The following is a 25,431-nucleotide window of genomic DNA, read 5'->3' as shown; positions in this document are numbered from 1 at the left end:
TCAGACCTCTGTAGCTCAACCCAGCAACATACTTTCTACAGTTCAATGAGTCCTCTTTACTTTGTAGAATGTACAATGAAAAAATGTCTTGCTGCAGTAAAAACTTTATTAACAACATGAAATTCCTGCCAGTGATCAACATACATACATTTGCTTTGTTTCCAAATGTGTAAAAATAAAGTACAGGCACAAATAAAAGGCACTTTTCTTGGTCTAGCTACTCCTCTGCCTGGTCCGCTCCCTTTCTCTCATATTATCTGATCTCTCTCTGATCCTCTGTGTTGTTCTGTATCCGTACTGAGCAAAATCAATTCAAAAACTCCAGCGGAGTCAGCTGTGGTTGGTCTGTATTACACAACTTAAATCATCAATGTTTCAATGATCTGTTCATCCAAAAATGGTTATCAGCTGTTTCAACCTCTGAGCCACTGTTGTTACAGAAGTAGAGGCTTTATTCTATGATTAAGTGAGTGCAAGCATTTAAATGAGTCAAGAAAGATCCATAATTTTGGCACTGAGTGAGCTTGCATGTAAAGAATATCTAAGCATTTTAGGAACGTGTTAATTGACAGCATATTCTGTGAAAACAACAGACAGTATGTTAATGGTATGGTCCACAACAAATAGATGTTGTGCTAATTGTATTTAGAGTTTTGAAAATGTGATACAGAGAAAAAAGTACAAAGTACAAATCATTTCAGATGTATTTATGAAAATAAATGACACAAAACTACATGCAGTGAGGTTCAGTAATTTCCACATACAGACCTCCTTTCACTGTGAACATGCCCATGCATCCAGACCTGTTTTGAGGTGCAATGTTTAAAAATTATTGATTTATTATTATTACATGAGCACAGTTCAAACACCTTCTACCCCCTTATTTATTTTAAGTGGAAGAAAATATTCTATATATAGCAATCAAGGCCAACTTTAGCTCAGGGTTAGCAGGATAGTCTTGGCTAATCAAACTCACAAACAGCACTTGTGTACTGTTTCTGTCTGCACTGACCCATATGGACAAGTCCCAATCCTATTACAGCCTGTAAGCTGCCAGCTCAGGCCTCAGAGTGAAGAGTCGTACCTTCATGTCAGAGCAAAGAACAAAGTGACAAACAAGAAACCACAGGTTCAGCTCTGAGCTTTCTTAGTGCTCTCAGCCTTCAGAGTTGTTTGTTTTTGTCAGTGCTGGAGAAGGAATAAGCTATATATATGTATGACATGCAAAATGCTCAGAACTGTATCTTTGCACTTAATACTTGAACAGAAATCAGAAATATGAATTCAACTTTCAGGTTGCTGATGAAAGCTTTTCAAGAACTATAATGGTTGCCCACTTTTGAGCCAGGACTGCATCCTTTCTTACTTTCTGTGTTTTTTGTGCTGTACAGCCTCTCTGAGACCTTCAGGCTTCCTGGTACCATGATTTGACTGTAATAAATGAGAGAAGTGGCGCTGCATTGTCCTCAAAGCATCCTGATTTTCCTTACAGCTTGGATTTCTGTCCACAGTTATAAGCTATTTTTACCCCATGAAGGAGAAAACTTTAAACCACTTGTCTATTACAAGAGTTTAAGGTGAGTTATCATAAAATTATACTGAAAATTACAACAAGAGAAAAAAACCTAGCAGTAGTAGGCAGCTGTAGTAGTAGGAGTGACAGGGTGGTGACTCAAATCTGGGTTATTAATCATAAAAATGTGATTTCACTCAACCCATCAGCATCAGAGTAGCGCATGCTTGTGCTGCACATTGCAGCAGATATACTCAGTCCCATACATGTACTAATGCCTGATGCATGATACTGAATATACTCATCCACGCCTGAGGACACTTGGCAAAAAAAAATTGGGTATGACAGCCAGAAATCTATCTTTGCAGAATCAGGATATATTTAGAGGTGATTGAGTGAAACTAGAATAAACAAAACAAAAAAAAAAAAATAAGGAACACAGTGTGATTTAATCAAGGTGATAACTGTGACTGTGACTGTGCAAAGTCTGATCCTGCAGCAGTGTAAAAATAGACGCTGGAGGATAATTTTACTCCAGGTACCTGCAGGTGCAGTTAGGAGTTGCTAAAATAAATAAACCAAACCATAATAAGAATAATATGGAAATAATAAGAAAATCATACTGCAGAGTTTTTTTGTTATTTTGTAACATCCTCTTAAGATCAGTAATATGACACCTCTTTATCTCAGCTACCAGCAGATGCAGCTGTTGCAGCTCTGCACACAACTACCATGATACAACCAGAGAGCAAACTGCGACTTAAAAAGCCAGTCTGCTCCGGCCAGCACCGACCGATAATCTCATTTTAAAATGACTTTGTGGGCAAACTGACCAATTGAACACAATGAACACAAAGAGGACTTAATTATCTAACATGGATGTCTTTAAGTAGATTACAAATGTCTTTTATATGTAAAGTTGTTTTAAAGGGGTTTAGTTACCCATAAGCAGTGGAAATTACTGAAACAAATGATTATTTCTTTTATATGGGAGAAACTCTTTTTCCCATGCCGCTTTAAATATTTTTATTCCGCATACCAGACCTTGTATGTATGATTAGTTTTTACAGTGCTCTGTAGCTGTAATTCCCAAACTCCCAGTCGTCCACAAAGGGTCGCAAAATGAAATATATATATATCTATATATATATCTATATATATATATATTTGGCTGCAGAAAGTTCTTCTCAGTAATATTTTCAGGCTCTCCTCTAATCTTGGAGATGATACCATGGTACACATACCACAGAGGTTAATCCTCCATGCTCTGCAGTCTGGTGAAATACCTCATATTTACTTTCTTCCTCCATTTCAAATAGACCCTGAAATCACATTCCCTCACTTTTCCTCCTCTGTGTTCACCCGCTGCCTCTCTCCTGTCTCCCCCTCAGGTCCCCGCTAATGAACGGGCCAAAGGTTTTGAACTGATGTTTGTTGTATTTATGCCACATTGCACGAGGCACTGTTCGTTAGTCTGCTCACTGTTTACAGGCTTGAACGGCTAATTGGTGCAGTGACACAAATGCGCATTGATATCTGGAGGCCACACACACACACACACACACAGACACACAGACACACAGACACACAGGGACACTGTGTAAGGGACCAAGCAGTGAGGAAACAGCAATGTTGTTGAAAACAATGGGTTTTTATTTACCCAAAAAATGCAAATAGAAACCAAGAATTTATAACTAGGCCTATAGAAGAGGTCAACAACATATAATTATACTCAAATAGCAACCAAACAAAGTGTTAACTGAACAAACCGACCACACACAATGACACAAGAGGGAACATTTATACCAAATAACACACAAGGGGTAAACAAAAAGGACGCCAACTATAACTGAACACAAAGCAAACTAATGAAACCCAAATCCTCCCCATGACGTATCAGCGGTGGTTTGGCCGAATGAGTTGGATGTGGTTGACTGCAAATGAAATTAACCTGTGTAGATGGCAACTAATGAGGTGAGGTGAGTGTGACCTGGGGTGATATTACCCTTGTGTGGCTGTGGCCATCACACACTGGTACCAACAAATCATACCAAGAAAGATGTTACCAGAGGAGCTGCTAAATATCACATTAGGTAGATTACTACTATCAATATTTAGTTATTTAGCATTTACGTACATCATTCAGACTTTTTATTAAATGTATTTGACATCTATGAGTTCAAAAGTTAATTTCCAAAAACAGATAAATGCCATTCTTAAAATTTATAAACCTCTTTAATATAGTAATAACACCAGTTTAATTGATATTCACTACAGTGCACACACAAAAAAACACTGAATAAAAATGGAGATATCTGTTCTTGCAAATGAACCTTTCAGTTACTTTAATAATTAAGACTTTACATACAAAACAAATAATGAGTTTATTAAGCGGATGCACAGATTAAACTACCCAAAAGTAAATAAAGTGAAAATCTGTCTTGATCTGTCCTTCCTCTTCCTCTTCACATGTTATGACTTCTGAGGCTGTACTTTTGAAAATGTTACGTTAATTTTTATTTAAATTTCTCTGTTGTAAAACATCTTCAAAATGGCAGATTTGTGTAACAGCAGATGTTGACTTGATGTTTATTGGCACTGAACCCAGTCTGACCTTTGTTGCAGTGTTGACATTGAAAGAGTTCATCGTCTCTTTACTCAGAAAAGCCAACAGACTCTGTGCTCTCAGTGAATAAGCAGGTTTTGTTGCCATGGTAACAATAGCTTTGAGTTATCTTGCCCTCACCCTCTGTGCTTGACGCCAGATTTATTTTTACAATTTGATTGCATAATGTGATTCTTTTAAGTGTGGCAACTAAAAGAACGGCAGCCACGGCAGCGGCAGTAATGGATTAAGTGAGTTATTGTGCACTTTTATTTTTATATTATGTGCACTGGATAAAGCCCCTTGTGAACGACACAAGGGGCCAAACATCAGTGTGGCACTTGGTGTTAATGACAGGAAGGACACAAAGACAGGTTTTCTATAGAGAATATTAAAATTTATTTTGTTTATATTTTCTTTTGACTGACAAAATATACAGTTAATCTTTTTCACTGCACAGTGAAGTGAAATATATATATTTTCTCATAAAAATATATTTTGATTTAGCTAATACACAAAATAGATATCTGTGCATGTCGGATCAGCAGCTTTGAGGAGAAGAGGTGGAGAAAGAGAGCAAAACAGTGCCGAGATATCACAATAACGGATCTCAAACCCTCTAGTATATACTCTATATAGACTTTTTTTTCCTTTGAGGAAAGTACAAGCTCAAGTCGAGAGCTGCTGGCGACCCTCGTTACAAGGACGATGGAGAATGAGTAGAAAGACGGGCAAATAAAGTGCATGAGAAAAGAGAGAGAACTGGATTTATTTCTTCCAGATCAAACCTCTAAGTCATCAGAAGCTGCCTCCTCTAGAGCATACAAGTACAACAATTTCAGCTGTTTACTCAATAGTTGGAATACATGAGGGAGGATAGAGGGTAATAGCAGAGGGAAAGAGGCCTAAAGAATTCCATATTTCGCCAGGTCGCTGAGCTCCATGTCCCCGAAGGCTTCCCATGGGCAAACCACAGTGATGTCTGTGCCAAGACCCTCCATGCCGGGGATGTCTTCTCCGAATCTGAGTGCATAACACAAAAAAAGATCTGATGAGTACAAACTGAGGGATGCAAGGACCTGAAAGTTTATCTAGAATGGCAAAATAAAGAAAAGATTGTGTGTGTGTGTGTGTGTGTGTGTGTGTGTGTGTGTGTGTGTGTGTGTGTGTGTGTGTGTGTGTGTGTGTGTGTGTGTGTGTGTGTGTGATCTTAAATCCATCTTACCCCTTCTGGCCTGGTTTGGGGGCCTTGCTCTTGAAGGTACGAGCAGCCCTCTGCTTGAATTTGGGAGGTGCCTTCTTGTCGGCGGGAGTTGCAACGGCTACGTCTGCCATTTCAATTAGTTACTGAAAGGGAAAAAGAAGTGAGAACAAGAAATATGAGATCCCTTTAAACTTTTTCTGTTTGCCACTGCTTTGTATTCAGTTAAATTTGGGATTAATATCTTGTACTGTATCTTTCTATATTCTTTCTATATCTGGTCTTAATGCCTTATTAAGTAGTATGTACAGCACTGTGAATGGCCTTGCTGTTAAAAGGTGCTGTACAAATAAACAATGAGATTCCTCTGCCACCCTCAAACAATAACCTCCCTTTTATAGAGAAGTTATCACAGTTCAGTCATTCCCAACTGTGAAATGTCAACACTTTTTAAATTGTATTTCTCATCCTCTTCAGCAAGCTTATCAACATCTAGAGTTCAAATGCATAAAACATTGATAAAAGTGTTGAAAAAGTAAAAAGACCTGAGGGCATTATAGCTAAAGAAATAGAGACCGGGCCTCGAGCGGTACCAACAAATAACTTGTCTCTTCTCAGTAAGAATCTCAAAAAAATACTATAAAGCCATCACTCTGTCTGTCTTTCTCTTCTGTAAGAAAAGCAACAAGTCTGATTACATGCTATCAAAGCCTGAGCTCCCTGTACCAGAGCAGAGAAAATTGCAGTTTCATATTACCTTCTGTTGAAGTCTCGAAGTCCGATGCTTGTCTGTTGAGTCTTGCTTGTTTCTCTCTTGTGAGTTTCCTCTCTGTGTCTAACTGTCCCCCTTTTAAAGTCCTCCGAGCTCCTAATCCCCTCAGATGTTCATTCTGTCATTCTTTCATGTGCCAATTCTACTGTCCTCTTCTGTACCAGCTCAGCCACAAATAGACGGGATAAAGGATAACAAGATTTAAATACAAGGTGTATATCTGTCAACCTGTGAATTAAAAGTTAAATTATATAGATGTCATTTATTGGCAGTGGTGAGTGACAGTAATTAGAATGACTATCAGGCTGAAGCCAAAAAAAATCTGCTGAAACATTGTCTGTGTGTCTATCCGTCACAGCCCACCACATACATCAGTACTTTACCCACACAAACTGCACCATTCTGCATCATGAGATCTTTTCATGGACAACTTCACAATTTGATCATAGTACAAGTAACTAAGTAACAGTTTGTTCTGGTTCAACTGGTTTACTGTGGAAAAAGGCTTCCCAAACAGGTGATAAAGGAAAAGAAAAAGAAAGGGAGTCATTGTCATTTATAATGCTAAATATGAAGAAATACAGTGACTCAGTAGCTTGAAGCCTGAAGCCTTTTAGAAATAATAAATGAATAATATGTTGCCTCATTTTTCTAGATTAGACGGCTCTCTTTCTTTTTGTTTTCAGCATCCACTACATTTAATAAAAGTCTCCAGTATATGTCTGATAGTATTGGATATATTATGTTTTAGTTCACAGTTTTGTGTATTTGCAGTTCATTTACTGCTTTGACTTTTCATTTTTAAACAGATGTTTTTTTTTTACATATTTCTTAATGCATTTGTATTTTATATTTAAAATTCTTAACTTTCAGTTTTTATTTATCTTTTATTTCTCTTACTATGTTTACTGTAATAAACCTGATGCTTTTTCTTCTGTTGACGTACTTGAAAATGTCCCAACATCTCATGAAGCCCAGAGCAGTTTTAGTCATGATGACACAGCCCTTATTGTTCATTATTCACACATCAATATTAAAATGTACTTTGAAGGCCAGCGATCTCATGCCTCTGTGTCCAAACAGAAGGGAGGTTTTGAGTAACTTGGAAAGACCAGCAGTGATGGTCAAATCAAAGATTGGGATGTTCTTTCTATTTGTAAACAAACATGTGTCCTGACATAACCTGCACGAGGATCTGGAGCATGTGATGTAAAGGCAGCGATGCCCTGAGCTGCATGCAGGTGATCAGTTACTTAGTGACAAATAAAGAACACTTAACCCTTCAGCTCTTAATCTTTCGCCTCATGGCATGGACTGAGGTTAGAAAGGGACAATATTGAGACAGTAATAACTTTAATGAACAATTATTAATGTAAGAAGGGAAGTGTTTGCCGGTGGTAAAACATTAAACATACTCATGATTTTGTTAGAGCACTCAATTTTGTCCCCAAATATTTATGTTATTTAACAAATCTTAACTTAACTTAAAAGTGAAAGTTAGTCCATTTTGGCATCATTTTCCAACAGTTTTACATCGTTTTTATAAATTAATTAAGACTCAGATGTTTGTTAAAGATCTGGAAAAACTAGCAAGTGGACATTGAGTAAAGATATTTCTGTCAAATTATTGTCATACAATACAATAATGAACTTTAACTATCCACTGTTTATGTTTTAAAACTCTGCTGTGAGTTGCATTGATTGTTGTTGTAGGATAATAACACATTAGAATAATAATGTATTTATTCTACAATATCCATTAAGCATTCAACTATTTTAAAAATGCACCACTCAGAAAAGAATATATTCAGAATGAGGTCCCAAAACAACTCATGTTATTCAATAAATCCAATTAGTTTTCTCAGAGATGCTTCATTATGTAAAGGTCGCAAAGGTCTTCACATGGCATGACGCACCAGGTGGGACTTTTGAGCCCCCTCCTCAGTCTCACAGAGCAGGGAGGCCAATTAGAGGCTGGGGTGTAAAAAAAACAACTTATGGATGAGCATGTCAGGGGGCTTAGTGGGGTGGAGTATATAAGAAGAACCTGGACAAGCACCAGAAAGACACAAACTGACCAGAGAGAAACTTGACTGAAGCTGAAACTGTGTGACTGCAAAAACAGGTAAGATGAAACTCTCTCCTTCACTCAGCTTTGGCTAACTTTAAATTGTGCTGTGAGGATTAAGGTTAGAGTTGTACATTAGAGCGGTAAATGTGATGAGAAAGGATGACTGTAGATTGATACTGTTAGGTGCACAAGTCGTGGCTGTGATCTTTCAACTTTAGAGTATATTGTATTTTGTAGACAAAAATATTTGCACTTGTGCTGCTGTTGTTAATCAGTTTTGGGAAAAGCTTCAGAAGTCTTCCCAAAGCCAAACCTGCTTGTTTTCTTTGGCTTATTTTCCAGATTATAGCTTTATATTTTGTGGTTTGTGAATTCAGATCCTTGTTTTTATACATTATATTTTCCATCTATTTTACATCCTCTTTTTCTTTTCTCCCTTCACTAAGATGCTTTATAAATACTGTTTGGAAGTATCATATAAGTAAAATATAATCAATAAATTACTCACTTTTTACCTTGTGGAGGTTGTGGACTATCTGGGCATTAACTCCTCAGAAGTCACTTCTTTTAATCTGCAGGTTTAAGACCTGTTTTGCCAGTTTGACCTGTTTTATATTGTTTGGACTCAAATGTTTTATCTTTTTGAGTCTATAAAATAACTGAAGTATTGAAGTTCAGTTCAGTCTTTATTGTCCTGTTTGCCGCACAGAGAAAAGATGTCAGACATTAGTAAACAGAAAAAAAACATTAGCTGGAGTGACACACTGTAAGTGATAACAATCAAACAAGGATTCAACCCATCTCTATTATTAAAATGTTGAATTATGATGTGTGCATTACGTGAAATCATTTAAAAATTATGATCTTGTTGCACCTTCCTTCCTCACTATTATTAAAATGTTGGCTCTCTGTTGGTTTATGTTTTGTAATTGGGCTGCCCTTCTGGCCAAAAATTAGATTTATCTCTCAAGAGAGACCATCGTGGTTTAAGAAGGTTAAAACAATTAAAAAGAGATGTTGTCGCTATGTGCAGGAGATGTGTTGACCCTCACTAGAACATTGCACACACATATTATACAGATTTAGCTGTGGGTAATGAAAAGCAGGGGCATACTGTAACTAAAGTGAAGTTTAAACACTAACTGGTTAACTGAGACTGATGACATTATTTGTTTGTGTGTTCAAAGATGCCATCAGTGAGATAAAAATAAAATTTCTGGTAAAGTCCAGAGTACTGCTGAGCTTCCCTGTAAAATAAGACCTATAGCTGAGATCAGACAAAAGTCAGATCAAAGCAGATTGAAAATTAGCTGTACAGGGCAAAATCTCCTTACACTCTGGGTTTATTACAACGTCAAGACTAACTTTTGAATTAGGTGAACTTAGTGATATTCAGGTCTCATTAACAAGTCTGTAACTTGGCCAAGAATAACCTAATCTTTAAAGCCAAGGTATAAAAATAGACAAAGCTGTTTGTGTAACTGGGTCCTAAGGAGCTGTATGGCAGCTTTAATCTATGATTTGCCCCGACTTGGGGGTGTTATATCAACCAAACACAGTGGGGCTTAGAGAAGGAGGAGAAGAAGGAGGAGGATGTTATCTTACACATAAAGCCTGACTAACTGACTGTTGATTGTTTCTCTCTCAGTACATAAAAGATGGCAGACGAAGCTGTTGCAACTCCCGCCGACAAGAAGGCACCTCCCAAGTTCAAGCAGAGGGCTGCTCGTACCTTCAAGAGCAAGGCCCCTAAACCAGGACAGAAGGGGTAAGCTGGGCTAAAGTTTTCCATTTACCTTACATTGTCTAGTCCAGTCTAGTCTAGTCGAGAAAAATAAATTTATCTGACAGCTAAAATTACTTTACAGATTAAGATTTAACTTAAAAATCATATCATAATCTTATAAAATTATTTTCACATTGTAGTATTGGTACTTAGTAAAGGTTTAGATGACTTCTTTCCATCGCTGAAAGTCACATATCAAATAAAAGAAACCAAGTGAAACATTCCCAGGAAATTAAGACTTGTTTCTTTTTCAGATTCGGAGACGACATCCCCGGCATGGAGGGTCTTGGTACAGACATCACAGTGGTTTGCCCATGGGAAGCCTTCGGGGACATGGAGCTCAGCGATCTGGCAAAATATGGAATTGTGTAGAAACCCTACCGTGTCTTCATCCCGGCTATTTTACCACCCTGCACTGATTTTCCTTTGCCCAGTCCTCCTCTCTCGCCTTGTTCTCCTTCCCTGACCTGATGTCTTTTGTTGTATTAGGCCCATGTAGGTTTTGGGAAATATTGCACAAAAAGAAAACATTATTCCCAAAGCTATTTAAAACAGAAAATTGGTAAATGTTATTTTTTAAAAGTGGGTTTGATCACTGTTATCACAGTATATCAACACTAAACCTTTGATCCACTCCCATGCCCAGCCCCTTTGGAGCTCCCTTTTTATTGTACAGCTGCTTATGAGATATATATATATATATATATATACACATTTTTATTTTTATGAACTATTGGTGTAAACCTGTGAACTATCAAATGGAAGTGAAAGTTGAGTGTGTCAATAAATATTTTCCTCAAAGAAATGCTGTCTTCTTTAAGCACACAGTTTAATTTTGTGGGAATTCATCCTAAGTAAAATAATGGGGGAAAAAAATCTATAACAAATACCAGCAATAATTGCATAATTAAAGCTGCTATAATAAATATTAACAGCCAGGCTAGTTACCATGCTAACACGCTATAGATGGCGATGGTGATAAACGTTTAAGGTGTTAAACATTGGGATGTTAGCATACATAAATGCATAAACAGTAGCAGCTGCCATGACTGTGTAATGTGAAAGGTGTCACTCATCAGCATTTTTCAGCTCGTTTGGATTTTACAGCCTGCAGTTCTATGGTTTTGGTTCTTTATCAATGTGGTATTAAACATTTACACTCTGATAAACAGTGTATGCCAACGCCACCTGCCCGGCATGAAACAACAGACAAAGTAAGCATCTAGCTGGTGATATAATGGAGCATTAAGCTTCTGAAGAGCCAGATTTTCTCTCCGGTGTTGAGGGACACAAAGTAGAGACATACAGTCATTCAGGAGGTGATTAGAAACACAAACCCTTATGTTGTTCCAGATCTGCCGGATGTAAATAAGCAACTGCTGGTATAAGTTTCCATATCAGCCTAAAATATGATATGTTGTGTGTACAGCTTGTTTCCACCAAAGAAATCTGTTCCTGATCAATACTAAAAATATTAAAATCCGCACTGTCTGTGTACAATAATGTGAGAAACATCCATTTTACTAAAATAATAGAACAGAAAAAGAAAACAACCTGAAAGCTTGATCACAACAAAACATTTTTATATAAAACATTTTATATGGACATTCAATAACAAAAAAACATAATGGCAGTCAAGAGGGATAGACATGACAGAGGGAAGAGGACTGGTCATTGAGATAGCAACTATGAAGAACGGCCACATAGTTTACTATAATACAGTGGCAAGAAAACCACGACAGGAAAATGAAGCTGCCACTTGTTCTTTTGTGCGGCAGCCATTTTGTTTGTCAGCAGGCCTTTTTGCCGAACATCACTGTGCTCTTTGTTGTGTTAACTAGCTTCAAACTGCTAGCTGCCGGTCATCCTAACATAGAGTTTAGTGGTAAAGAAGAACGCAACTGGGCTCGGCTGCTCAGGAGTCAAATATGAAAGACACAAGATTCATGCAAAACTTTTTTTTTTTTTTTTAAACTTGACAATTATCGCTCATGCTGGTTTGTCCATGCCTTCAGTGGCTTTGTTAAGTCCATCGTTGTGTATTTTTATGTAGCACTTCTCAAGTTGGGAACCAGAACGTGCTGGGGACTGTTAGTTAGCATCTTTGGCTAGGTTTTCTTTTTTCCCCCCTTATTTTTGTCCAGAGCACATTCGATAGTAACTTGGAGTTATATAATAAGAAATGTTAAATGTCATGAGAAAACCCAACAGCAGCACATTTAATAGGAAAAAAAAAAAACATCTTATTGACCTGCATGTTTTTCCTAGTGTGAGAAATGGAAAACACAACGGTAGCTTAGAAATTAGTTAACGGGTAAAAAAAAACAAAAAACAAAAAACGCCCCATTTAACACACAACTTAGATCATATCCCACAATGACATTTTTACCAAGTTGGAATATTAACCTGCTTAGGTATGAGAGATAACACTTTCAGACATTTTACTAGATATCTTCAATTAAACCTGGAGCGACCGCAATGGCCAAGCTGACAGATTTAACCACTGAAATGTAAGGAGTCCGCTTGAAAACAACAAACAATCAAAATAAACGGAAAACTCAAAAAAAGGAAAGGAACACAGTTGGTTTTTTTTTTACCAAAAGTGCTACAGACCTAATTCATTCCTAATGTCTCAGTCACCTGCATAAATATGGACACAAAAAAGAAAGGGAAAAAAATCCAACTGTTCCTGTATAGTTTGAAATATAATCAGTTGTCATGCTAACGGCTTCCTATGGTCAACCCAAAACAAAACAAAAACAAATAAAACAGTAGCCGGGATTGATTAAACTAAGAGGACAAAAGTTTGGTAGTGTTACACGCATACCTCAGGTACGCTCTCGGCTCAAGATATTTACTCCATAGCAGAAGAAAAAAAACTTTAAATTTACTTTGCACCTTACTGGAGAAGGAACAACACTTACTGATATATATATATAAAAAAAAGTCAAACAGAAGATGAAAAAGAAGTAAATAAAGACAGCAATAGGATTATCAAGGATTATGATAATAACAATAACAAAGATAATATATTTATACATACGGCAGAAAAATGTGCTTTCTACAAATCTTTGGAACAAAAACAAAAGCCAAAAAAAGCCACGTTTTGGAAATATAGAATACAACAGTATAGAAATATGCACAATAGTAAGGTGTTTTGCATTTAAATATTTTCTATTAACTCACCGGCAGAATCTCTCTCTTGCTCAGTAATGGCTGCTGGCAGCATCTCGAACACAATTACCAACTAAAGTATGTTTCAGGAAGACTCATTCAGATGTTGGACTTTGCTCTATAAATGATGGAGCGTGTGGGGAAAATCCAAATGATAAATCTCTACATTAAAGGATCAACAAGTACTTGAACCTCGGGGTTGTGGGTGGATGATTTAGTTTGAATCTAAAGCTAAAATCAATGTTTGAAGTGTAGTACTGAACATTTTGTAGTGTTTGGTGGTGAAATCCTGTGCGTGAGGAGGATGATCTGAGACTATATATATGTGTCACAAAGTCAAAAGGTGGAATATTTATAAACACAAATGCTCATTTTCTGATTTTCAACCCCAAGGTTCACTGTTGAATCTACGTGCCCCGTAACAGCAGCAGTTGCTGCTGAATCAGGCAAAAATAATGGTTCAATAAGAATAGTAATGAGAATAATTACTAATAATAATAATAATAATAATAATAATAATTTGGTAACTTTTTTCTCTAAACTAATTTCTTTGCATATTATAACAATTTTAAGTTTAAAGGTTCACCATTTCCACATACTAAGAAAACTTGAGGTAAGGAACAGCTCTAATAACCCTCCCTCCTTCAGCTTTCGGACGTGATTTCTGTAGCGTTATAAACCGTCACATCATCTCTCCAAGCCGCCATGTTCAGTCTCCCTCTACCAGAACACGGCAAGAATGGAAATCCTCTCTCATTACTATCCACCCACGTTAAAGAGGACTTATAAAAATCCACCAGTGGGTTGTTTGTTTTTTTAAATCATTTTAGTGACTCATCATTCTGGTTCAAAATGTTTTTAGGTGCTCTTTCGAGGCACCTTCCTGCTTCCTACCGCTCCGACGTTTTGTGGGCGCTCTGATTGCTCGTTTCCCTCTCTTTTTCCTTTAATGTTGAGTGTGTGCAGGCCACACAGCACTTTCTCATACATGGTTGACAGCTATTTAAATGTCAGTTATCCACATACAGCCTTTGGAAGAACATCTGGGCTCCATCCCGAGTCTTGTGCTGCTGAGTGCCGAGAGAATAAGAAGGGGGGGGGGGGGAGACTATAATACAGCCGTGCAATAGGGAAGGTGGCCATTTTGAGTCTTTATATTTTTTTCTTATTTTTTTTATGTAAAGGCCATCCGTCAGTCTTTAATACAGCATTCCTCTATTTCTGTAGTAGCGTATATAAGAAAACGTGGGACTGCTCAGGGGTGGGATCTTGAAATATCTTTGTTGTGGTCGACTCCACACTTCAAAACTGGGTGCAGTCCAACTCCACGACAACAGAGGGAGCTCTTTCAGAGTAAATCAATGGAAGAGAGGAGCTCCTGGGAAATGTAGTGTCTTTAGTAAGGGGCAAATCTACTGTAGCCTCCCCTGTACAGTGTGGCCTGTGAAACAAAAAAAGGCAAAATTTAGTAAATTAAATCTTTTTCTATTCCTCAGCTGATCAGTCTGGTGGTATATTTTTTCCTTATTGTCAATAAATTCCATGAAAAGACTAAAACCAACAATGAATTTATTCTAATAACAAGTATTGTCTGTGAACGTGGGGCCGAGACCCACTGACAGGAAAAGGGAAGTTGTAAAATATTGAGAATATGACTAACACAATGTTGGTTGTGCTCTTTTTATGGGAACTGTTGACAGTAAGATTATCACTTGTCTTATCCTTTGAATGCATGCCAGTATTAAGCTTTAGGGACTTACCATGGCTCCGACACCGTAGGCAGCTGGGGCGAGGGCAGCATGGTAGGGGTCTGCCGTGTAAACTCGGCCGTAGCTAGAAACCACATCAAACATGAGATATTACATTGTATTTTAAAAGAAGAAAAAAAAAGGCACTCTGCTCTAGCACAAGGTGACTCACATACTGTGACTGCAGGAGGAAAGAGGGGTTGTTGTTTTTCAAAATTCACTTGCTGGTCTAAGATTTGTGTAGGACTGAAACCCCAAAACTATATAACTCATGATCTGGAGAGAGTTTCTAGAGAACTAGAGTTCTTTTCCTGTACACTAATGTAAATAACAATATATTTTTAATTAGTCATTTTTCATCATAACTGTGTAGTATCTCTTCATTGCCATTCAGTGCAATAGAGAGTTAAAAGTTACTGTTTTTAAAGCTCTTAAACAGGCTGATCCCTTCTTAAATCCTGGACTTTTAATCCCTAATATTTCAAACTTAAAGGCCATTTTTGTTTTGTGGCATTTGGAATTGAGTGTCCCGATCTATATCTTAGATTTTAAACCTTGCCTTGATACCTGTACAGAAATAGTGTTGATCTTAAAAGTGATTGGAAAAGCACGTTTATTAAATGTGCTTTTTAAATAAAGTAACTACTTAGTGACAGAGGCTGCAGGCAAGTAGGCAACATCTAAAGACACGTCAGAGGAGGCTTCAAGAAGGGCTGGACAGCTCACTCACCTGTCACTGTAAGCCGCCGCTGCAGCCGCTGCTGCTGCAGGAGTTGCTACCGCAGTCGGCTGGGCATAACGATACGCTGCATAGCCACCCTGTGATTTGCCGATGATGGGGGAGAGAGAGGTGGAGGGTAGAGGGCAGAGTGTGTGATAGAGGAGAAGGAAACAATGGAGGGAGAGGCGGGACGAAACAGAAACAAGAGTAAATTCTTGTTAAACGTTTGCTGGATTTCCTCTACACACTAACAGACTAGCAGTGAATCTAAAGGGTTACATTGTGAGAAAAACTGCTGAGAAGAGAGCGAAAGATTAACAAGCAGACAGTCAGCAAAACTGGCTAATCTGGTGCAGTACAGCATTCACAAAGATGTAGCTCAGGCTCTGTGTGGGTCTCTCCCTCCATGACTAATGTGGAAAAAATATCTTTAATTTTACATGATGTGCTTTATTGTTTGCAGCGTTCCCCTGGGCAACATTAAAAGTGCATTATCTCTCCCACTGTGAGTTGGACATGGAGGGAGAGAGAGTTCATACCCATAACTGTGCCCCACCCCGGTTCCCCTACCAAAAACACACAGTTAAAGAAAGGGGAAGGGGTGGCAAGATGATTGTGTCATTATTTATGTTTGGATGGACAGCTGATGAACAGACACAAAAAAACTACAGGTGTAAGAAGACAGTCAGCCAGTCGGATTAAAAAAGGGCGCACACACACACACACACCGCTCACGTGGCCAGCAACCAATCACTGAAAAACACAGCATGCTTTCCCAAACTCAGAACGTACAGTGTATTAGGCCAAACATCCCTATAAAACAAAAACACACACCGCTGCATTCTACCCTAAAGGATCAGTCACGACCAAGTCCCCGCATTCAGGACCACACAGTTGCTGCTATGGGAGGAAGGCTGGACTGGGGGAGGTTAGGAGAAGGGAGGATGATATGTATAGTTGAAGAGAGAGAGAGAAAGAGAGAGAGAGAGAGGGGGGGTGATTGAGAAAATGGGCGAGGAAGGTAAAGAGTCACAGTGCAAGAAAAGATTAGAATAATAATAAAGGGAACAGAAGACGAAGAGGAAGGAAAGTGCCAGTTCCAGGTGACACAAAAGGTTTCAATTATTGTGTGAGGAAGGAGTGAATGAACAAAGCGAGAAGAAGTGAAAGAAAGAATGGGGGGAAAAGGAGAAGAGAAAGAGGGGAGGAAGTAAGAGGGGGACTTGGGGAGGAGTCAGCCTTGTAAGTATGTCTGCATGCCGACATTGATTCAGTTAGCATGCCACAGGTGAAACAGATAGGGAGATTCCTGGAAGGGGTCTGAATTAAGTGCTGATAGAAACTGTCCTACATCCCTCTGAGTGCTGGATAGGTCTAGTGTCCTATTTGTTTCTTGTCCTGCTTGTATTTCAAGCCTGGTAATGCAGCTTGCTGACACATTATCATTTTCACTAACGTGCATGATATGTGAAGTTTGTGTACAATAAAATGTTGAATTAATGAAGAGAGTATAACAAAATGACGACATGCCTGGGCTTGAAAAATGCTTTGTAACCTGAATAATCTCAGTTTTGGACAATTGTTTACTGTTATTTTACTGATGAAAATGTCAAATAATATTATAAAATGTTAAATTTGTGTTTGCCTCAAGAACATAATGAAGTGAATCAGATTCATAGAGACATTTTTTTACTGTGACGTGTGTTATAATCTGGTCACCTTAGGCCAAAATAACAAAAAATGCCTTTGTTTTCTTACATTGTTGGTAAACAAAATATACGTAGTGGATGTATTAATGAAATAGACTTGAAAACTTTATCACAAGTGCAAATTTTGGTAAAATAAATTGACCCACTGCTTAAGTATTCACCTAATCTACCCTCAAATGTACATCCATCTCTCCTGTAGATTTGTTTCAGTTGTATGTACAGAAGCATATTCTTCATTGAATTCAAATTACAACTTTTCTCCCCCTTCCGCAACTCCACCCATGTCAGAATCCAGTGAGTTAGTAGAAGAAGACAGAGAAGGCATTTCAATCTCAGATGGTCAATAATGTCTAGCAGCACGCAGTCATTGGAGACGAGGAGGATGCACACTGGCTCTCACACAGAGTGTGTAAACCCTACCTGGGGCAATCTGCCACTAATGTCCTGAAACACTAGTCTACAGAGAGAACAGAAACAGCTATTGTCAACCTGGTCGCGCACACACACACACATACACACACAGACACACACTGATAATCACATTGGTACAAACTAACTCACAAATGCTCAGAGACAAACCCTAGAGGAGTCTACTCATGAATGACCACTTTGATGAAAGTGTGTGTGTTGGGCCGCTGAGTGCTGTTTTTCTATTTGTATGGATAATTGAAGGAACATTTTATGAGATTGTACATTATGTGCATTAGGAAAAGTGATGAGTCTAAATTATTTGTACTTTATAAAGAAAGTAAGATCATTTAAGTCAGGAGAACATAAAATGTCTACGTGAGATGATTCAAAACACCCACAAGTACACGTCTCTATGGGTTTGGTCTTTGCCATTTCACACTTGAAAACCCACAGGCAAAAGAGGGGAAAACGTAGGTGAGGAGTGAGGCAGTAGAGGAGAGAGGGTTATACTTACATAGAGATCAGCTGCACCGTAAAAGCCATCCTGATAGGCCATCACACTGAGAGAGAGAGACGAGAAAGGAAAGGAAAAGGAGAGAGTACAGAGGAGCGGTGGTGGAGAGTCGAAACAAAACAAAACAAACAAAAGAAAAAAATGGTGTGATGCGCCACCATGTGGGCATTGCAGAAAACAACAAACAAGAGTGACGATTGAGGGAGAGAGAGGTGAGAAGACGGTGCCAAACAGATTGTGAAAAAGAGAAGAGAAAGAAGGGTGAGATTATTACACACCGTGCAACATGCAAGACAAAATACCACCTCTTTGTATACAAATGCACCGATTTAATGGTGATACTACGGTTACTTCAGCCTCTAAGACAAACTATTACAAGAAAAGACCACCCAATATGATCCTCAAGTATCCTATTACTCTTGATGTACAAGGAAATGGTATTTCAGCTCAGCAAACTGTCAATATCTCAATGAAAATATATTCAAACACACAGCATGCACAATTATGAATTACTATTTTGTAACTAAGTGAAGGCATGCATTTAAGAAGGCAGTTATATGCATGACATAATGTCTAGTTTTTATCATCAATAGTGGTTTACTAGCTATCAGTTTTCATTTGTTTGTGTATGTGTTTACCCCGGGTAGGTAGGGATGGCAGGTTGTGGCACAGCTGCCCTGACTGCACTGTAGACAGGCCGGGCACGACCCCGCAGATGAGCGCCTCGAAAGGTCGCAGCGGTGGAGGCAGCTGCTGCTGCTGCTGCTGGGTACGGAAACCCCGGTACTGAGAGAGAGAGAGCGTAGAAAGAACAGCGTCTTAAAATAAACCTCACAAGTACATTATTATTTGTGCATCTTCTCGGCATCAGTTTCAGTATAAAGCTAATCCTTGTTGTCATACCTGTATAAAGTTCAGGACTGTACATGGCTCCAACCATGGGACTCAACTTCCATCCAGCTGTAGTAAACATAAAAATGTATATTTAAAGCAAAATGCAACAGAAAATATCACTGCAGCAATCCGAAATGTTATGACTTGATCTATGCTGTTCATTTTATTGTTCATTGTAGAGAGAGGATGTAAAAAGCTTCCTGACTGTTTGTCTGCAGCGCATCTGTGACAGCATTCATCAGTGTCACTACCAGGACAGAACAATACAATATTATCATTAGGGATAGAAAGATTATCTGTCTGGACGATTATCGGATCTGATATTCAGCATTTTTCCAATTATCTGTATTTTTCTATGTGATTGCCAATACAAGCATTTGGCAGCTGCCTCTTTTTGTCTGCAGTTTCACTCAATGTCGCACCCACAGCATCTGATTGATTACAAGTCATTTCATAAAATATATATATATAAAAATATATATTATGTTATTGTTTTACAAGTAAGTTTTGTTGTCCAAAAATAATGATTCCAAGAAAATAGTGATCAAAAACATAAGCCTGTCTTTCATATATTTATATATAGTTCCACAAAAATTTTATTTATTGGAAACCAAGGCATTTATCTATGTGATGATATAAATTTTAGCAATATTTCCCAGGCACCGCATATGAGACAAAGAGGTAGTTGTTAAGTTCAAAGTGCATTACCGTATGGCAGAGTTGCGAGGCCCTCTCCGTTAGAGTAAGGGGTGGTCATCTTCTTGTTTGTCATCACTCTGGCTGTGGCATTATTGACCTGGACACCAGACAAAGTGGTCAGGGGCTAAATCAACCCAGTTTAACATGTAAACAAGTATTGAGGAAGTGTACAAATTATGCAAGATTCAATCACATAATAGTCTGTGTTTTGAGTTTTCATATTAAACTTTAAGTGTGAGGCGTCATTAAACTTTAAACAGTTTTTTTTTTTTTTTTTTTTTTTTACTTATGACAGAGGTTAATTCTGTTGATGAGCAGCGATGGTATTTGATGCATGCGCTTCTTTTGAAGGAGAAAGACATTGAAAACAAGGATCCTGGTGAGTAGTCAGGCAGTTTTGCACACAAACAATGCAACCATTGGCACACAGAATGAAGAAAACAACAAAATATTTCAGAACAAAAGCATTCAAAAAGAAATCCAAGACCATTATATTGCTACCTTTAAAAAAAGGAGGGAAAAAGAAGGTGAATTAAGCGGCAGATTTATCAGTTCAACACAATGCAAAAAACATCAATCGAAGAGTTCATACACAAATTACACGCAGCCAATCAAGAGCGCATCACATCACCAGAGGTGAGCAAAACTAGCCAATCAGCAAGCATCAGATGCAGCAAGAGACCAATCAAAAAAGGTTGGCAGCCCTCCCAATCAAATACACATCATACAGAAAAAAGAGGACGGGGAGGGAGAAAGAACGACAGAGAAAAGACAGAAATATAGAGGGATGCAGGAGGAGGAGCCAGTCCACATGAAAAGACACAGAAAAACACATACATGATGTGGAGGAGAGAGAGGCAGAGAGAGTGAACAATCCATCCAAATGTGCAATTCTTCTAATGAACAAACAGAAACAACAAGATGCGATACACACATACAAAATACATCTGACCGTTTGCCTACATTGGATCTAACTGTACATGAGCAACAATGGAGAAATAATGAATGGAGCAAGAACGAATACAGAGAGAGAAAAGTCTAGATATAAAGACAGAGAGGATGGGGGATGCAAATATCATTCCTCAAAAAAATAAAAATAAAAAGAACAAAAAATAATCAAACCGTGGTTGTGAAACACTGCCAGGCATTCCAGGTCAGTGTCACACACCAGAAAGACCTCGAAAGCACACAACCACCAACACACACCATCCAGAACCAAACTGATCAAAAAGTAAAACAAGAACACCTCTTTATAGGAGTCAGAACAAAGAAAAGCTGCTGTTACTTTATCAGAGGTTTTCTTATGATTGCGGGGGGGGGGTCTACAAATTATTTCAAGCTTTTTTCTTTTTCTCTTAAAAAGGCTAAAAATGTTTCTACATATGTCATATGTAGAGTAGATTTGCTTTTAAGTAGAGTAAGCTTGCATCCTCTTTGGGGCGCACACTATTCATCCACATATATATATATCATTAAATTTGAATGTTAAGTCCAAACAGCCATACCTCTACAACTGTCTGCAGTCTACAAAGTGGTACAGAAAGTGAGAATCAAGTACTACAGTACACCATGATATACAGACAACTATTATCCTCTCTCCAGTAAAGCTAACATAGCACTCATGCTTCAGCATGCTGTCCCACTAAGGTGCAAAAATGCAGCTATTGGCTGACACATGACACAGAGAGATGACATAGTACTATATGACGTCATACAGATGACGAGAAAGAGAGTAAACCATGCAGGATACAGCTCTGGAATTAAATGCTGAATGCAGTTAGAGAGGTGATTGGAATGAATGCATAAGAAGTGGTAGTCATAGTTGTTGCACTTGCAGATAGATGCAGTACATTCAGTTATACAAGTGGCCTTTATAATGCCATGCGGTCAATGGCTAATCTCGTAATCGTTTCATTCACCACCTCCCCAATCAATCACAGGATTAGCCAATCAGGTTCTGTCAATCAATCAAGCTCCCTTCAGTAAAGGAGTCCTTCATTTGGGTGTTGGGTGCATTTTATTAAAATTTTCCTTTTTTTTTACGGATGGGGTGGGGGGAGGGGTCATTCAAAGATGATGCCATGTGTACACAACTTACCGTTGCCAGGGAAACGGCGTGAGGACACGCGAGCAGTTACCGTGGAGACTGACAACAACAACAACATACAAAAATCATCAGGGAAATAGAGAAAATATATGTAAGAAAGAAATGATGAACCAAAAAAAAGGGAAAAAAAAGAAAACATAAACAAAACGAGGTAATGAAAAGCAACCCCCACCCTGTGGTAGAGAGGAAGTGATGTCACAGGTCACGTGTCAACAGTCACCTACAAGTATCAGCCATTTGACAACAATCTAGCCTCTACTGGTTAAAACCCACTACAAACACAGATCATAAAAGTTGATAAAGGAACAAACAAATGGAAACAGAAAATGTCAGAAATTTGTGAGGGAACTACCCGTTATTACTGCCCAGATTAAAATTCAAAAAACTGAGAAAATAATCACTCAAAATCAAAACTTCGTTCTATGTTACCTGACTAGATCACAGGACAGGGAAATGGACAGAGATATGGGGGGAGGGATGGACAGCAGAAATGCAGGTGCATATGAGGACACAAACTGGGAGAGACAGACAGACAGACTGGCCTGGTGAAAAAGAGTGGAGAGAGATGGAGGAGAAACAATATAAAAAAAAACAAAAACAAAAAAGGAAAGGAGAGGTAACGACAGCTATATCTATTCCATTCTCTTCACATGTTCAATCTCTCTCCGCCCTCCATATCTCTAATTCTGCACACCCACACCCACACACACACACACACACACACACACACAGAGAGAGAGAGAGAGAGAGAGAGAGAGAAGAGTGCAGGACATTCGAGACCATGCAGAGGAGCTTTAGTAGCGAGTAAAAATAAAAAAGAAAGCGTGATTTTAAAAAACAAGAGCCAGAGCAAATGGCGAAAGCATGGTGTATTTGATCCCCAAGGCCATTTGCAACTGAAATCCGAGCTCATGCTGACAAATTAAAAAAATGTCACAACAAAATGCACTTCCATGAGATCTGGTGTTCTTTTTCAGGAGTGGTGGATGCAAGTGTGTGTGTAAACAAAACATTATTTTTTATTTTTTTTAAACCTTCCATCTCGCACATGTGAAATTAAACAGTTGGCTGGGATTTTTTTTTTTGAAGGATCAGAAATGACACCACACTTCTCACGGCAGTCTCATTCGCAAAAACTGCCCCCTTGAAAATGCCCCCATCATGCATCAGTCTCTTAACACATCAAACATTTAAAAAAAAAAAAAAAACCTGCTACCCAGAGGCACCCGCGTAATATTAACTGAAAGAGTGAAAAACTCCCGAGACGACATCTGACCTCATGATCCATCCATGCAACATACAGTAGCCTCTTACACCAGCAAGCACTTTTTTTTCAGAGGAAAAATAACTGAGAGGCTATTAACTGCCCTTCCAGTCATAAACACAACCAGAAACCAAAAATGGCCACTCATCATGATCATGGAAGAAGTGATGTTGGTGATGGAAAAGGTGCAGGAAAACCCCCCCAAAAAAAGATAAAGAAAACAGCGATCCTACATGCTGTGACAGAAGCGGATATTGTCAGTGTCGTCAACTGTGTCGTAGTGACGTCTCACCGGCCATGCCTGTTGTGTAGCCACTCCACCCAGCATGCTTTGCAAACCACACAGCTTTGAGATCAAGGTGCAATGGACAGCCCACAACATCAACAACAAGAACGACAGCTTAAAACATCAACAGGAAGTGTCGTCAAAAGAGACGTCTGTGTGTGGCACCACTGCACCATGCTATAGTGAAGCCAGAGGGGTTAGAGTAGAACACATACAGCCATCCGGAAACCTCTGGGGCAGAAACGACCAGAACAAACTCATTCTCATAGTCGGACATGGAGGGGAAACAGAGGAGAAAAAAAAGGGGGGGGTCGAGGGTGGTGAGTTACCTCAATTTTACGTCCTTCCACCAGCGTACCATGAAGCTTCTCTCTGGCCCTCTCTGCATCCGCGCTGGTCTCGAATGTTACAAAACCAAAGCCCTGCAAGCAGAGGAGAAGGGAGAATGGAAAAAGAAAGGGAGGGGGAGAGTGAGGGAAGGTTGAAAATAGCTGTTTGCCAAGCGCATTTTTTGTTAATAAGTTTTAGAAATGTCCTGTTGTTTCCAACTTCCTACCTTGGATCCCCTCTCGTTGAAAATGATCTCGACGTCAAGGATTTTGCCAAATTGCTGAAAAAGACAAAAAGAGAGGAAGAAAATGAAGAGGGTGAACAAGTATGTAAGTCATGTACTGCATCTTGCCACAGGGTGTCAGCACTGTGCGGCCATGATGAGCTGGCACTGAGCCAGCTCTGCTAGTCTTTCCTTCCACCATATCTTCCTCGCCTCTGCTCTTTTCTCTGCACCGCATTTTAGAGACATTCCTCTTACAAAAAAAACACAGCAAAAAAGCCAGATTTTTACACCTGACACCTCATGATATATGAAGTTTATTTTTTACAAATAAGACAGAAACTGATTCCTTTTAGCTGAAACAGCTGTTTAAAATCTCACATTGAGGATAGTAAATAAACAGTGAAAACAAATTTGAGGTCAGGGTGCTGACGTCACTGGATTACTCCTTTGACTCATTATTTTTACTAACTGCATGTTTTTATCCCAAAGCCACTTACTGGGTTATTTTTATGTGATGATGCAAAGTGAACAAGAGGGAATATTCTGGTCTACATACCCCAAACATCTGCCGTAGGTCAGGGTCTCGGAAGCGGAAGGGGATGTTGGACACGTGGAGGCGTTTGGGGGTCCCCTTGTCGTCTGAATCAATCCCAGCAGTCCCTCCACCACCTCCTCCTCCTGAGCCAACCCCTGACTGACCGTCAATCTGGGAGGACCCATCTGACTGCTGGGACAGAGGGACAGATGGACAGGGAGAGACACAGAGGAGATGAGGAAAGGGGAAACTAAAAAGGGACAAAATATACCATGAGACTATAATGATCTTTCACCAGGTTTTATTGTTGAAGACAACTGTTATTTTCTAGATTCATGAATTCATCTTTGTGTCTAAAAAAAATGTCATTTTAAAATGATATAAAACAAACAAAGAAACAACTATTAATATGATTAATGGATTATCTAAATAGTTGCCAGTGAACTTGATTCAACTTTTGTTCGTGTTATTTAGCCTACCCTCACTGATATAATAAATAGATATATATAATAGAAAAATAATACAGTTCAACAGCATCACAAACTGCATTCTCAAAAATGATCATGCAGTTGAATCAACGTCGCTCTAAAACTGTTTCAACACTGAACATTATAATCTTCATGACGGGAGGATTTAGTGCAGGATTGTTGTATTAGACTGCATTAGCTGTAGAAATACAACTATTGCTATTTCTAATACTACTAGTAAGCCAGTAGTTTACTGTGTTGATCAGTGTCAGTGTTTGGGGAACATTTACATTTTACATCCCCTGTTCTGTCCCTCACCACCTCTCAGGGTTCCCACTCTTTAAGAAATCTTTTTCCAGGGCATTTGCAATTTTTCTTGACAATACCGGACAGTACTT

At 38.7% G+C, this 25,431-nt stretch overlaps 3 protein-coding genes across 10 annotated transcripts in view; 1 reads left to right on the top strand and 2 right to left on the bottom strand.

The window, feature by feature from the left end:
• Positions 1–4,868: 4,868 nt before the first annotated feature.
• On the bottom strand, positions 4,869–6,231 carry LOC127354213 (retinal cone rhodopsin-sensitive cGMP 3',5'-cyclic phosphodiesterase subunit gamma-like). Its single transcript, XM_051383984.1, has 3 exons — positions 6,077–6,231; positions 5,344–5,465; positions 4,869–5,141 (listed from the first exon to the last, which is right to left on the bottom strand). Exons 2-3 carry the CDS (start codon positions 5,451–5,453, stop codon positions 5,024–5,026), a joined length of 228 nt encoding a protein of 75 aa, XP_051239944.1. The 5' UTR covers positions 5,454–5,465; positions 6,077–6,231; the 3' UTR covers positions 4,869–5,023.
• A 1,819-nt stretch (positions 6,232–8,050) lies between these two features.
• On the top strand, positions 8,051–10,753 carry LOC127354212 (retinal cone rhodopsin-sensitive cGMP 3',5'-cyclic phosphodiesterase subunit gamma-like). Its single transcript, XM_051383983.1, has 3 exons — positions 8,051–8,216; positions 9,811–9,930; positions 10,203–10,753. Exons 2-3 carry the CDS (start codon positions 9,821–9,823, stop codon positions 10,318–10,320), a joined length of 228 nt encoding a protein of 75 aa, XP_051239943.1. The 5' UTR covers positions 8,051–8,216; positions 9,811–9,820; the 3' UTR covers positions 10,321–10,753.
• Positions 10,754–11,514: 761 nt separating this feature from the next.
• rbfox2 (RNA binding fox-1 homolog 2) overlaps positions 11,515–25,431 on the bottom strand; it is a 34,980-nt gene continuing 21,063 nt past the window's right edge. For 2 of the 8 annotated variants that reach the window (XM_051383975.1, XM_051383981.1), the window contains 11 exons: positions 24,588–24,758; positions 24,032–24,085; positions 23,805–23,897; positions 19,828–19,915; positions 19,325–19,366; positions 19,129–19,185; positions 18,864–19,011; positions 18,226–18,271; positions 15,601–15,689; positions 14,883–14,955; positions 11,515–14,563 (listed from right to left, as the gene is read on the bottom strand). In XM_051383975.1, coding sequence (XP_051239935.1) covers positions 14,519–14,563; positions 14,883–14,955; positions 15,601–15,689; positions 18,226–18,271; positions 18,864–19,011; positions 19,129–19,185; positions 19,325–19,366; positions 19,828–19,915; positions 23,805–23,897; positions 24,032–24,085; positions 24,588–24,758 — 906 coding nt within the window. In that variant the 3' untranslated portion in view covers positions 11,515–14,518. Of the gene's footprint in view, positions 14,564–14,882; positions 14,956–15,600; positions 15,690–17,720; positions 17,758–18,225; positions 18,272–18,863; positions 19,012–19,128; positions 19,186–19,324; positions 19,367–19,827; positions 19,916–23,804; positions 23,898–24,031; positions 24,086–24,587; positions 24,759–25,431 lie in introns of those variants that run through there. The other 6 variants (XM_051383977.1, XM_051383976.1, XR_007881491.1 and 3 more) reach the window with 6 other exon arrangements.

This window comes from Dicentrarchus labrax, unplaced genomic scaffold (assembly GCF_905237075.1).
Source record: "Dicentrarchus labrax unplaced genomic scaffold, dlabrax2021, whole genome shotgun sequence".
NCBI classification, from domain to species: Eukaryota; Metazoa; Chordata; class Actinopteri; family Moronidae; genus Dicentrarchus; species Dicentrarchus labrax.
The sequence above is the reverse complement of the archived record's forward strand: the minus strand, read 5'-3'. Positions and strand labels throughout refer to the sequence as shown.

Bases quoted from the DNA above. Each gene is read 5' to 3' on its own strand.
- LOC127354213 (XM_051383984.1), bottom strand. From the start codon at position 5,453: ATGGCAGACGTAGCCGTTGCAACTCCCGCCGACAAGAAGGCACCTCCC. The intron at 5,142-5,343 runs GTAAGATGGATT...TTATGCACTCAG, and splicing joins CCCAAACCAGGCCAGAAGGG to ATTCGGAGAAGACATCCCCG.
- LOC127354212 (XM_051383983.1), top strand. From the start codon at position 9,821: ATGGCAGACGAAGCTGTTGCAACTCCCGCCGACAAGAAGGCACCTCCC. The intron at 9,931-10,202 runs GTAAGCTGGGCT...TTTCTTTTTCAG, and splicing joins CCTAAACCAGGACAGAAGGG to ATTCGGAGACGACATCCCCG.